The sequence below is a fragment of the Thunnus maccoyii genome, chromosome 21 (genome assembly GCF_910596095.1).
Source record: "Thunnus maccoyii chromosome 21, fThuMac1.1, whole genome shotgun sequence".
Classification (NCBI taxonomy): Eukaryota; Metazoa; Chordata; class Actinopteri; order Scombriformes; family Scombridae; genus Thunnus; species Thunnus maccoyii.
The window spans coordinates 9,617,115-9,629,929 of record NC_056553.1 but is presented as its reverse complement, the minus strand read 5'-3'; the positions used below and the strand labels follow the sequence as shown (position 1 = coordinate 9,629,929).

The 12,815-nt window shown below is 41.7% G+C and overlaps 1 protein-coding gene across 3 annotated transcripts; it reads right to left on the bottom strand.

Moving 5' to 3' along the window:
- Positions 1-112: 112 nt before the first annotated feature.
- Positions 113-12,320, bottom strand: LOC121888047 (mucin-4-like). Of its 3 annotated transcripts, none has more exons than XM_042399310.1 (10): positions 12,247-12,320; positions 4,885-11,629; positions 4,693-4,795; positions 4,197-4,272; positions 4,007-4,115; positions 3,691-3,822; positions 2,738-2,827; positions 2,062-2,205; positions 1,785-1,969; positions 113-1,680 (listed from the first exon to the last, which is right to left on the bottom strand). In XM_042399310.1, exons 2-10 carry the CDS (start codon positions 11,626-11,628, stop codon positions 1,512-1,514), a joined length of 7,752 nt encoding a protein of 2,583 aa, XP_042255244.1. In that variant the 5' UTR covers position 11,629; positions 12,247-12,320; the 3' UTR covers positions 113-1,511. The 3 variants fall into 3 exon arrangements, with proteins under 3 accessions (XP_042255244.1, XP_042255246.1, XP_042255245.1); XM_042399312.1 differs by having other exon boundaries at positions 4,007-4,112; XM_042399311.1 differs by lacking the exon at positions 12,247-12,320 and adding an exon at positions 11,888-12,173.
- Positions 12,321-12,815: the final 495 nt, after the last annotated feature.

Here is a 12,815-nt window from a genome sequence, read left to right as displayed (position 1 = left end):
TCAACACAACAAAGTATGACTGAAGGGTCAGTACTAAATTTTACCTTTTATGGAATAATAAAAAGCACACACACTCACCTGATGAGTCTATCGATAAAAAAAAAGAGCAGGCATGTTTTAAAATGTTTATTATTTAAATAAATATTTACATAACAGCTTCGTATAAATCAAATTTCTTTTTCTTACACGACACGTCTTTCTAAAAGTAACTGCTTTAATTAAGAGAAAATAAGGGATGTATTACAATGATACTGTAAATCTGTGTGGTGACAGGCAGAAGTTCATCTCAACCCCTCATGTTGATCATTGAGCAAAAAAAAAAAACAAAAGTCCTGTTTTCACTGATAAAGGCTGACACCTGGATGATATGTTCCATCACTTTAATACCATTTAACACGAGCCTTAAGACCTTGCACATCTCTTATTATAAATTTTGTTATAGTATGCATAAATCTACATGATCATTTGATATACAGTTTAATTCGTTGTTACTAAGAAATAGGAGGATGACACTCTACGCTAACTCAATAAAAAGTCATATGCTGCTTAGCAGAACATACGGCTAGAAAAAATAAAATCAACATTTTAAGTCACACATTATTCATTCAGGCACAAACAAAGCAATAGACAGCCTTGGTGAAATTAAAAGACATCTCTCATACAGTATAGGCTATAATGCCCTGCTAACTGGTGTACAGTATATGGCTCAGCTTGGAAAACGCAACGTTTCAGGCGAGGTGATCTAAAAACATTAGAGCACACAAGTAATGCCCAAGCTACAGTTCTAACCCACATCTCTTCAATCAGGTTGTGACGCTTGTTGAAATGAGACCCTCTGATTAAAATCACCTTTTTTTTTTTTTTTTTAAAAGGTGATTCAAATGTTACAATAAAACAAGACAGTGAAATCAAGGGGACAGGCGTGGAAAAGAGAGTCAAGACTGAACCGCTCAATGTAAATTGTGCAGTTGTGACCTTTAACGTTATCGATGACAGCATCACTGTGAAGAGATGAACATGAAAAAAAACCTCAATGTACACATGTACACGTAGTTTACCACATCATGTTGGTAAAAAAATATTACAGAATGGGGACAAAACTAGAAAATAACCGTTTTATTTAATCTAATAACTTGATTTTATGCTTTTCAGAGATTAAAAAAAAACAATGAAATGCGCTTTGTTTTCTATTGCTGTCAGGTCATGCATGTATACTTCTAATAAATCCAAATTGTTTACTTAAAAAGGTATAAAGAAAATATTAGTTTTTTTTGCAAAATACTATGCAGGGAGGGATTAAAGGGTGAATTAATAATATTTTCCAACAACAGCTTGTTGTTTTCATCCTGAGATTTGAACCCATGTGTGTCCTCTCCAAGGAGAAATTTACAGTTTTTTTTTGTTTTGTTTTTTTAATCGTTATGCGAGTAGAGAGTCTGTGTCAGACACTGTTTAGTGAGGGCAGGTCCCGGTGGTCAGTTAAATCCATCGTTACCTTTCCTGAAGACTTATCATACTGCATCCGTTTTGGGCTGGGAGGAGCGCGTTCCACTCACAAAGTTATAAACCAAAAACTGAGAAGTGCCAAAGTAATGTGTGGCAAAGAGTTTCCCGTCAGGAGTGGGGTCGGAGAAAGCGATCTCGTCTTTGCTCAGGTATGAACCGTATATGAAGTTGTTCCTGTGCAGAAAAAAAAACAAAACAACAAAGAAAGTGTTTGTTATGTCCAACTTAATTTTAGGTGACACAATATCAAATCCAGGCGTGTCTGAAGACACACTGACCTGAGGCACTCCAGCAGGCGAGAGGCGATGCCCTGACGTCTCATCATGTTGACGACCCAGATGCGGCTGATGCCACAGATGGCTGGCTCCGGCGTGGTGGAGCAGCACCAAGCTCTCTGCCGTTCAAACATCACCTTCTCTCCCTCTGAGCCCTCCGGTACGGGCTCCTCGATCACCCTGTACCCCTGCGAGCAGCGACGGACAGATGGACAAGGCTCAGTATTATGTGAAAAAAAAATAGAAACTGATTAGACGATACCGGTGGGTCGTATCTCACCTCCTGAATGTGCTCTGCTATGAGGCATCCAGCAACTTTCTTGTCGTTGGAGATGAAGAGGAAGGTTTTGGTCTGAGAGGGACACTTGGTCTCCACCTGCTGGAAGCCGAGGTCATTGTCCACCATCTCCCTAATCTCCTCAACCTGAAGAACAACCAGTTATTGTATAGTCAAGAAAGAGGCCACAAATATTGCAATATAGCTGGAGGACACGTATTCAGATATTTAACTCCTGAACTGTTCTTCATTCTGGCAGTTAAACCTTATGACAATTGGCCATGAGACAGTTTGAATGTGCTGATAGTGCAGAATTGCCAACACTGTATACTGATACTGTCATTTCTGTAGGAAACTTATCATTAAAGTATCATCTTGTGAGTTAATTTCAGATTCTGCATTTTATTGGCTTCAATTCGACTGCTGACAGTGTCGTCCTGCAAGTAAAAGGCTCTAAACAAGTTTGTATAAAGCATATTGGGAACATAGAACAATGATGTTGTGTTTAACCATTCCTACTTTTCTCAATGGAGACCACAATTTCATTTCTTTCTGTTAGGCTCTAAAATGCAAGCACTCATTCCCTTGTTTAAATAGTTTAACCGTTTCTATTAAAGACATTTTTCTGTCATTAATAATACCTCGATTGAAAGGCTAATTCCCTGTGAACATATCGTACCTTTTTCAGGGCATATTTGGGATCATCTGGCAGGACAAGAATGATCTTGCCGTCTGGATATTCTCCCAAGATTCTCTCTTTTTTCCATCCCTGCAAAAAACAAACAGTCAAAAGTGTTTATTTACAAAGGAAAACCCGTTTTCCCTGCCCTGATGACACACCCATGTTTCTGATTTCTATGTACAGTAACTGCCTGCATTTCAACGTTTCTAAATGACCATAATACATGTATTTAATACACTTTAATGCTACTTTTTTCAGCTACCGGTGTTTCATTCACATGGTTTTATATAATCTGTTCAATTGTTATTAAATTTGACACTTGTTTTGCTCTTATTATCATTTCTTCAGTCCTGCCTTCATCCAATCTACAGTATCAATCAAAGGTTTTGGCTGGTGCTCTATATAAAATGACTGAATTCTGCAAGTGAATTGGTGTATTCAACATAATTAAGTAGAAGCTACATAATACTGAGTTATGGCCCTATATGCAATCACAAAACTTGGCAAGAAAATGATCTATTCAGACAGATTCAGACAAACAGAGACTGTGGCATCCTGCCATGTCTTTTTCTAATGGTGTGTGAAACTGAGAACAAACCTGTAAGAAAATGTGCTACACAGCCGATAGTGAGGAGAAATCTCAGTTATTTGCCACACACATAGGATTGTTTCCTGTAAATGATTCCTTCTTACTCTAAATATACATTTTCAGACACTCTTGGTCAGTTCATAGATAGTTATATATCCAAGCTGATGTTCTCATGTGTTCAAATGTACTAAACTGAACGCTCACTAAGCACCGTAAAGCTCAAATAAACTACACATTACATGCTTTGTGTGAATGATCAGTATGTTCAGAATAAATGAATGGAGACGCTGCTGCATTGCCCCAATGAGTCAATACCGAGAGACGAATAACAGCCGTGCAATTTAAGGAAACCTCCTCTCACCACGTATTTGACAGCGCTGATGAACTGGTTGTGGAAGAGTAAATGTTGAGATTCATCTTCAGGGTTGGCAGCAGAGTAGAGCATCCCACACACACTGCAGGCCACTGCTCCAAAATGCTTCTGTCCTGCATCCTGTGAGACAAAGGAAACAGCAGATACTCCTCATGTATAAATACATACTTCTAATACAGTATTACTTGCTACCACTGTGTATGCTAACAGGCAGATGCTCCAAAACCTGATGATAGGGTGATTGCTTAAGATGCAGAGGAGACCTGAATTTAAATTGAGGAAGTAAATTAACTGATTTACTTACAATAATAGTTTGAGTGCCATCTTTGTCAGCCTCTCTTAGTTTCTTGACTTCTTTTTGCAGACATGCATCAGAGAGAGGAGTCCCACCATCTTGCGGATTCGCTGCTCTGCTGTGATACGAACACACATCGGATTACAACAGGTTTCTATTGCTACAAGGCAAAACATGTCAAATAAGAGAAACTTCTCACTCTTGACAAGGCTTTTCTGATGTCTTCTCAGCTGTCTTGACTGTTTCTGTCCCTGGAGAGGGATCAACACCAGTGACTGTAAGAAAAAATAAGATTCTTATACACCGAGAAAATCTTGTACAAGCAGACAGGTGAAGGTGCTGAAAAAAAAAACTTAATGTCAGAAACAACTATTTGTAATTTAACAACTATCTTTTTTCAGCTTTAATTGTGCTGTCATGTAACTACTGTGACACAACAATCTAACAATTTAGATTTATCAAGAGAAAATATTAAATGAAGTCATCTTGACAATTATTATTTAAATTTATGTTACAAAGTGTTTTTCAGACATAGTGCGCGGTTGTTTTTCTCCAATTTAACAAAACAAATATTAACAAAAGCTTAAGAGATGAGAATAAACGTTAAAATATATCCTGAGGACTGAATTTGTCCCACATTTAGTAATGTGACTACAAAAGTAAATACATCTCAGTAAAGTCAAATAAATACATACCTGCAGGCTTTTCTTTACACTGCTGTGTGCCATCAGACACATTCAAGCTTTCTTTAGAGGGAAGGGAAGATGTAGGAGCTGATGAAAGTGAACCGGCTGTATCCTGGGTAGAAGAAGAGAGAGGGGATAAGTACCATCTGTATTCAGCAATGCTTTTGGTGACACACACTAAGGGATTTAGCTTTGAGTTACCTTGCATCTTCTTTCTTCTGATGATGGGGGATTTGGGGTTTTCTGAGGTATTGAAGAAACAGCAGGCTTTTTCTCAGATGTGGTTGAACCGGCAGGCTGAGCTGCTGTTGGAGTTGACTGCTTTAACTGAGCTGCACCAGCAGCAGTCCTTAACTGGGGTGAAGCAGAAGCAGCAGGCTTGTACTGACCTGGAGCTGAAGCAGCTTTGGACTGAGGTGTTGTTAAAACAGGAGACTTCAGATGAGGTTTTGCTAAAGGAGCTGGTTTTGATGAAGCTGCAGCTGAGGCCTTTGACTGGGGCGTTGCTGCGATGGCAAGCTTTGATTGTGGATTGGCAGGCTTTGACTGAGCGGTGGTTGGAACAGTGAGCTTTGACTGACCTGAGATCTGTCCAGCAGGGGTGGTCTGAGCTTTGAGTTTTGCCTGGTTGGCAAGCTGTGATGAAACTGTGGATTTTGAGGGAAGCATGGGTTTAGACTGAGCTGTGGGTTTTGACTGAGGGTTGGGTCGTGCAGGCCTAGACTGTGGAGAGGGCTTTGTTGGAGCTACTGGTAATGGGTCATCATCTAGTTCAAAATCATCAGGGGAATACTTGGGCCTTGGTCTGTATGGCTTATACTCGACTTCAGGCTTCGTCTTCTGAGCATTAAGTCCGTTGGGCATGGGAGGGGGTACTGCTGGGAGGCTCCTCCTGGCTGATGATCTGGTAACTTTTGGGGAGGGACCCGGAGGAGGGGTTGCTTTAGGAGTCTGAGCCTTACTTTGCCTTGTAGTTTTAGGGGTTTCAGCTTTAGGAGGTCCAGTTTTAGAGGTTTCAGTTTTGCTAGGTTCAGTTTTGGGAGTTTCTGTTTTAGGGGGTTCAGTTTTACTGACTTCAGCCTTAGGAGTCTCAACTTTGGGAACCTCGGCCTTGGGTGTTGCAGGTTTGCTACTGGAGGTGGGGCTTGGGAGAGGTGTTTTAGATGGACTGGCTACAGGTGGAGGATCTGTTGTCACAGGACTCACTGAAACTGGAGAGGGTGCAAACAGCGGCGGCTGCCAATCCATGTCTGAAAACATCTGATTTGCTTGGTCAGACTTCAGTTTCTTTACACGTGCCCACGACATTTTCTCTCTCTGCAGTTCAACCTGTCTCAGTCTTTGATATCTAGTCAGCTTCTTTTTCTCATGGACCTTGAGGGGCACTGAAACCTGTGTGATGAAGAAACGCCTCTTTTGAGGCTCTGCGGTACGCTTGGCTTCGGGTGAATCAGCTGTCGAGGGCTGGGCTGCTGGTGCCTCTTCGTCAGGTGTCACTGATGTCACTGAAGCAGAGCACCCTTCTGGTCCGGCAGGAGTGGGAACATCAACAGTTTCTACTTCCTGTGTGGTAACAGGTGGGCTTTCCTTCTTGCTGGCTTCACCTTTGGCTGCCACTGCTGCTGCTTGTTTTTCTTCCTCTATCCTCTTTAGCAGCATGCTGTCTGTGGCAATGTCCTCTGCGATTTCCTGACACAGGGCTAAGAGGTTCAGCTGCTGTCTGTTTGCTGTTCTCTTAGAAGCTGCGGCCTTTTGTTCAGCTAAGGCTGCCAGACGGGCTTTGGTTCTTGCCTGCGTATTCATTTCTTGTTTCTTGGGTTTTTCTTCCTCCTGTCCCTTTTTATCATCTTCAATCTTGTCAGCTGTGTTGTTTTGCTTTAAGTGGGTCTCATGAGTGTCATCTTTATTTTTCTCATTAACCTTTTCCTCTGGCTTTTTAAGAGGGGCTGCTTCAGTTGTTTCCTGGGGTTTTTCTATTATTATAGTGTCGCTATCTTCGTCATTCTCTTCCTCTGCTACTACAATCTCACGACCAATCTCTATATCCTCCAGAATTTGCACTTGATGCAGATCCAAGTTACCCTCAACATTCTCTGTCACCAGATCATTACAGTCTTCATTCGTGCCTTGAGCATGAGAGTGTGCCATGTCCATGTCTGTGGTATTAACATCCATCATGTCAGATGACAGTTGCTGGTAATCGTCAGAATTATGAAAAACTTGAACACTTTCTTCTAAAGGCAGCGCAGTTGAAGAATCTGTCCCGATCCTGGTGTTCTCATCCCCACCTGAATTGGTCACTGTAGCATCTTTGACCTCATCAGTTGTTTGACACTGCTGCACTTCTGCCTCAGGGCGGAAGTTTTGTTGGGAACCATTCAAAACCCTTTGATTTTCCACATCACCCACCAATGCACTGTCTGGATTCACCTGCTCTGAAAGAGAGTCTGACAAACCCGATTCGGCTGCAGCTTGAGTGACGATATCAAAGGGGATTTCACTCTCCGGGACTGGTTCTAAGATCACGTACTCCTCAGATGTACTATCTGGTATCTCAACTGCAGCGATGGCTGTAGTTGTTGTCACCGTGACATCTGCAACCTCCCGACCTCCAGTCTCCTCTTGCAGCTGTTCGGAACACTCTGTGGCGTTGACGCTTCCTGGAAACCCATTCCTTTCACTTTTTTCCGTTGCACCTTCTGACCGGCCAACTGGCGTGCTGATATCATCGCTAGAGCTGATCACTGCGACCTGTTTCACATCCACAGTGGCGCTACTCTGCTCCAACTGTGCAGAGACAGAACGCTCTGGTACACAGATGGTTTGGACCTCCATTTCAATCACTGCTTGGCTGCCTGAGACACACATTTCTTCTTTAACCGTTTCCAGTCGTAGATTACCAGTTCCTCTGTTTTCTTCATTAGCAGATGTGGCTTCCTTTACCTGCTGGGTCTCTGTGCTCTGAATGTCCAGTAATGACACACCATCATGTTTCTCCAACGCTGTACAAACCTCCCCATCTTCATTACTTTCTGGACTACTAATAGGCTCATACACTATCTGGTTTTCATGAAGCTCAACCCCTGACTGATTAACCGTCTTACTCTGCTCTTCTGTGTCTTGAATTACAATATCAACATCATCTGGTTGGCCACAAACAAAAACTACTACTTCATTGCTTCCAGTTCCTTCTCTTTGTCCTTCAATATTACTGACCGTTTTCACAGACGAATCTGTGGAAACGATTGAAGCTTCTTCTTTGACCTCATTAATCACTCGCCCCCCTGTTTCCTCTTCTAAGGCAGAACCTACCCTTTCTATTGATCCAATTCTTACGTCCATAACCTCTTGGAGATCGACAGCACCAGGGTCTGTCTCTGGCTTATTTTCATCTTCTTTATTTTCTGAACTAACCATAAGAAGAGGTTTCTGAATTTCATTTGACAAGGCCATAGTGTGTTCACTGACTTCCTCCGTCTCATGGTTCTGTTGTCCTACTGTCTCCTCTGGCGTTGCAGAAGTCTCCATATTTATTTGAACCTGTGGAACATCAACACATTCTTTGTCTTCATCCTCCTTCCTCTCACAACTCATTTGCTCGTTTTGAGTTTCCATGTCTGTCGTGAGTTCACTGACCTCCTGGCTTCCCTGGATTTGTATTTCCGCTGTAGATGCTGGATTAGAAATGTCCTCTGGTGTTGCTGTTGTTTGCATATCCATTTCTATTTGATTTACAGTAGCAGTGATATCTTCCTTCCTTTCCTTACTCTCAGTAGAAGCCATGATTAAGCCTTTTTCAACTTCAGCGTCTGTGATGGATTCACTGACCTCCTGAACTTTCTGGCTTTGCATGTTCACTGTAGATGTAGAATCAGAAATCTTCTCTGCTGTTGTTTCTATTTGACTCTCTGTGGCACTCACACATTGTGTGGTAACCTTGTTGTCATTATACTCACTTGAGGGAATAATTAGACCCTCTTGAACTTCAGATAAGTCTGCTGCAGGTTCAGTGAGTTCTTGGCTCTCCTGACTTTGTATTTCCACTGTATGGGCCAGGTTAGCAAACGCTGGTGTTGTTGTAGTCTGTATTTCTGATTTGATCTGATTCTCTGGTGCAGTTGGACATTCATCGTTCACCTTGTCTTCTTTTTCTATATTTTGAGAATTTTCAATTGCAACCTCTGAACCTATTTTCTGACTTTGTATTTCCACTATAGGGAGCAGATTAGAAATCTCTGGTGTTGATGTAGTGTGCATTTCCAAAGTGATTTGATTCCGTGGTACAGACACATATTCAGAGTTCATCTTTTCCATATTTTGAGATTTTTCAGGCATAAGATCTTCATGAACCTCAAGTGGTATGTCCGTGTTGTGTTCACTGACTTCCTGGTTCTGCTGGCTTTGCATTTCAACTGTCGGTGCCAAGATAGAAATCTCCCCTGTTCTTGTCTGCATGTCCACTTCTATTTGGCTTTCCTGACTTCGTATTTCCTCTGACGGGGCTGGATTAGAAGTCTCTGACGTCTGTGAGGCCTGCATGTCAATTTCGATTTGACTCTCCGGTGCAGTCACAGATTCAAAGTTGTTTTCATTTTCTGTAATTGTAGAACTGTCAACCTTCTGATCCTCATGAAATTCAGTACATACATCTGTGGTATGTTCACTGACTTCCTGGATATTCTGACTTTGTGTTTCCACTGTAGGCCCTATGTTAGAAATCTCCTCTCTTGTAGTCTGCATGTCTACTTTTATTTGCTTCTCAGGAGCAGCGACACTTTCAGGAGGAATCCTGTCTTCATCTTCGCTGCGCTTACATCGTGCAGTCACTGAATCTTTTTGTACTTTATCAGATAAGACTGAGGTGGGTTCACTCACTTCTGGGCTCCCCTGGCTTTGTACTTCCATCTTTGATGCCATGATAGTCTGAATTTCCATTTCATTTTGAATCTCAGATCCAGTAGCACATTTAAAGTTTCCCTTGTCTTCTTTTTCTTTATTTTCAGCATTTCCAACCACTTGTATTTCCACTGCTGGGGCTCGATTAGAAATCTCTGATGTCAGTGTAGTTTGCATTTCCATTTTGATTTGACTCTCAGGTACACTAGCACACTTAAAGTTCATGTTGTCTTCATTTTCCTTAATTTTAGAATTTTCAACCACGTGATCTTCATGAAATTCTCTTGATAAGTCTGTGGTAGGTTCACTGACCACTTGATTCTTCTGTCTTTGTATTTCCAGTGAAGAGGCAGGATTTGAAATCTCCTCTGTTGTCGCTGAAGCCTGCGTATGTGCTGTGGCATATTCAAAGTTCGTCTCTTCTTTTCCCATACTTGTAGAACTTGAAACCTTCACACCTTTTTTAACCTCAGCAGGAATTACTGTAGTGTCATTAAATTTTTGGCTGGTGGGTGTCGACATTTCAGTACAGCTTTCATTTGTCTTGGCTATCACCTCTTGAGTGCCATGGCTCAATTGCACTTCAACCAAAGATCCAGGACCGGCAGCAGACTGAGCAGACAGGAATTCAGCTCCTTTTCTTTCACTTTCCTCCAGCTGTTCTTCTGACTTTCTAACTATTTTGTTCACACCATCACATGAATTGGTAATTGTGTCTGGCACTTGGTCAGATTTTGATTCCTTCTTGAATGTTACTTGAATTTTGACACTGAGGTCTGTCTGACTCTCTGGGTTATGACTTGGTGTGGAGTTTGTTTCGTTTGACAGCCCTTGATATACACCTACATCACAGACACTGGCTGCTTCGATCTCTCCCTTTATTTCATGCTGACTTTCCTCAGTTTTACATTTTATAGCCAGCCCAGAGCCAGAAACTGTGGTCTCTCTTGTTTCAGTTTCACTGCTCTGATATGTCAGACTTCCTGGTGTGCAATCACAGTCTGCTTTTTCGTCTGTCTGGTCTTCACACACTTCATAGCACTGATTCACCTCTCCACTACTAGAACATATTGTTTCCGCTGATGATGGTAGTGTTTCATTATCTAAACCCTTTTGGCTTTTGATGGACTCTGCAACATCTTTCTTGTTTTCATTTACTTCTATACTGCACTCTGCCCCAGTGAAAGAGTCTAATACCGGTCTAGATGATGCCAGTGTTTCCTTATCTATAAGTTTTTGGCTTTCTAAATTTTTGAATTCCTTATGTTTACTTTCTTCAGCTGCACATTCTAATTTGATGCTAGCTTCCGTGCTCCCTGTTTCAGAGACTAAAGCTTCCTTTGACTCTGTCTTTGTAACGTTATCTGAATTTTCTTGTCTCTGTATTTCAGTGTTAGGCTCTGGAGATTGTTTGTTCTCGTTCTGAATAGCTTCATCCATGTTTTGAATGCCTAGTAAATCTGAGAATCTACCATAATTATGGTCCATCTGTACAGGGTCGCTGGGTGAGGGTGATAACTCTTGGCTCGTCTCTTGTGGGTCAGAAGGTGACTCTTCAGCCTTGCGCTTAGCTCGGACTCGGTTTGAATATTTTCTAATGCAGCGGGCCTTGTCTCCGTCATCCCTCTCTCTAAAGAGGTCAGTCTTACTACCATCACTACTTAAATCCTCATCGGACTCTGTGGAGGCTGTCCGCTTAAGGGAAGCTTTGGAGAGAGCTTTCTGTGAGGGAGCTTCTCCGCAGGAGGCACTTGTGGCTTTCAGGAGCTTGGCTTTTTTGACAGGTGGATCTGAAATGGTTTTGCTGGAATCCTTTGGAGGGGAACTGTGTATGGATGACTTGGCTGGTTTGTTTCCCCCTTCTGCTGAAGCAGACAGTTTCTTCTTGGTCCGAGGGGCTGCTGTCGTATCTTGCATATTTCCTGTTTTAAGGGACTTATTGTTGGCAGCTGATGCTGTTTTAGAATGCAGAGCCTCTCCGTCCTCGTCCAACTTCCTCATCTTGGGCTGAGAATCATGAGGGGATGATCCTCTCTTTGAGGCTGGCATTCTGTCAAAACATTGGACATAATGAAATGATATTAGGCTGGACAACAGAACACATGCAACTTCATTAAATTAATTAATAAAACTGGCTCTTATCTGCAGTTTCTCCTCTTTGATTTACTAAGAAAACGTGTTTAAGTTCTCCTGAACTGACAACATGCATTCAAAAAAACATAAATCCATATCCAATAAGTAAATTCAAGATAAGTACTATAAAAGTACTGACTATAATCCTTTTTCCAAAAGCTTCAACAGTACTAACCTGGTTTTCCTAAAAGCAACAAGGCTGGCTAACACTGGACGTAAACACTGATAAATCACTGTTAAACTGTAGCCACACAATGTACGGATTAGATTTAATCGCTTCAATCATTATCATTATCGAATATCTTATTGCTCGTCGGACTTCACCGGAGATTGTTGACAGTAGGAGTTTGTGCAGACAGTCAGAAATGGTCAGTTAGCTAGCTGAGATGGGAGCTAACGCTAGCAGCAGCCAACTCGCAACAAATGAGCGAAAACAACGGCCGGACAGACAAACGTCAGGCTTTACACAGTAGTCCTAACGATATAAGTTTCAGCGAGAAGAAAAAAGGCAAGATATTCGTCAATGAAACTCACTTTGATGTTTTCTTTTTCAACAACAGCTGTTTTTTTTTCCTGTGAATAAAAATTAACTGTACTTCCGGAGGAAAACGGCGGATATGACGTAGGAGCCCTCCAGGCCACACTCAGCGTTATTTTTTTCCCACCCGGATTCTGCGAAGACCCGCCCTACTCTGCCTCTGATTGGATCTGACGCTGATATTCTTTCCCTAACCCAACCATCTCACGGCTCATGCCTAAATCTAACCAATCTAAACAAAGAAGTTAACAAGTACTAGCCAATCAGAGGCAGAGGAGGGCGGGTCTTCTCGGAATGCGGGTGGGAAAAAAGATAAGGCCCACACATAAACTAAAAAAAACAAAAATAAAGGAAGCTTCCTTCTAACATATACATAGATTTTACTTAGCTAAGATATATTTTTTTTAAAATTCTGAAAAACATATTGATTGAAGTTGTACGTTTTGTTGTAGCTCCCTTGAGACTGCTGTTCACTTATTTTGGCCCTTTTGTGAGACTCTTTGAGAATAACGTGCCTTTATCAACGGCCATTGATGAACATTTTATATTATTTTGGAAACATATA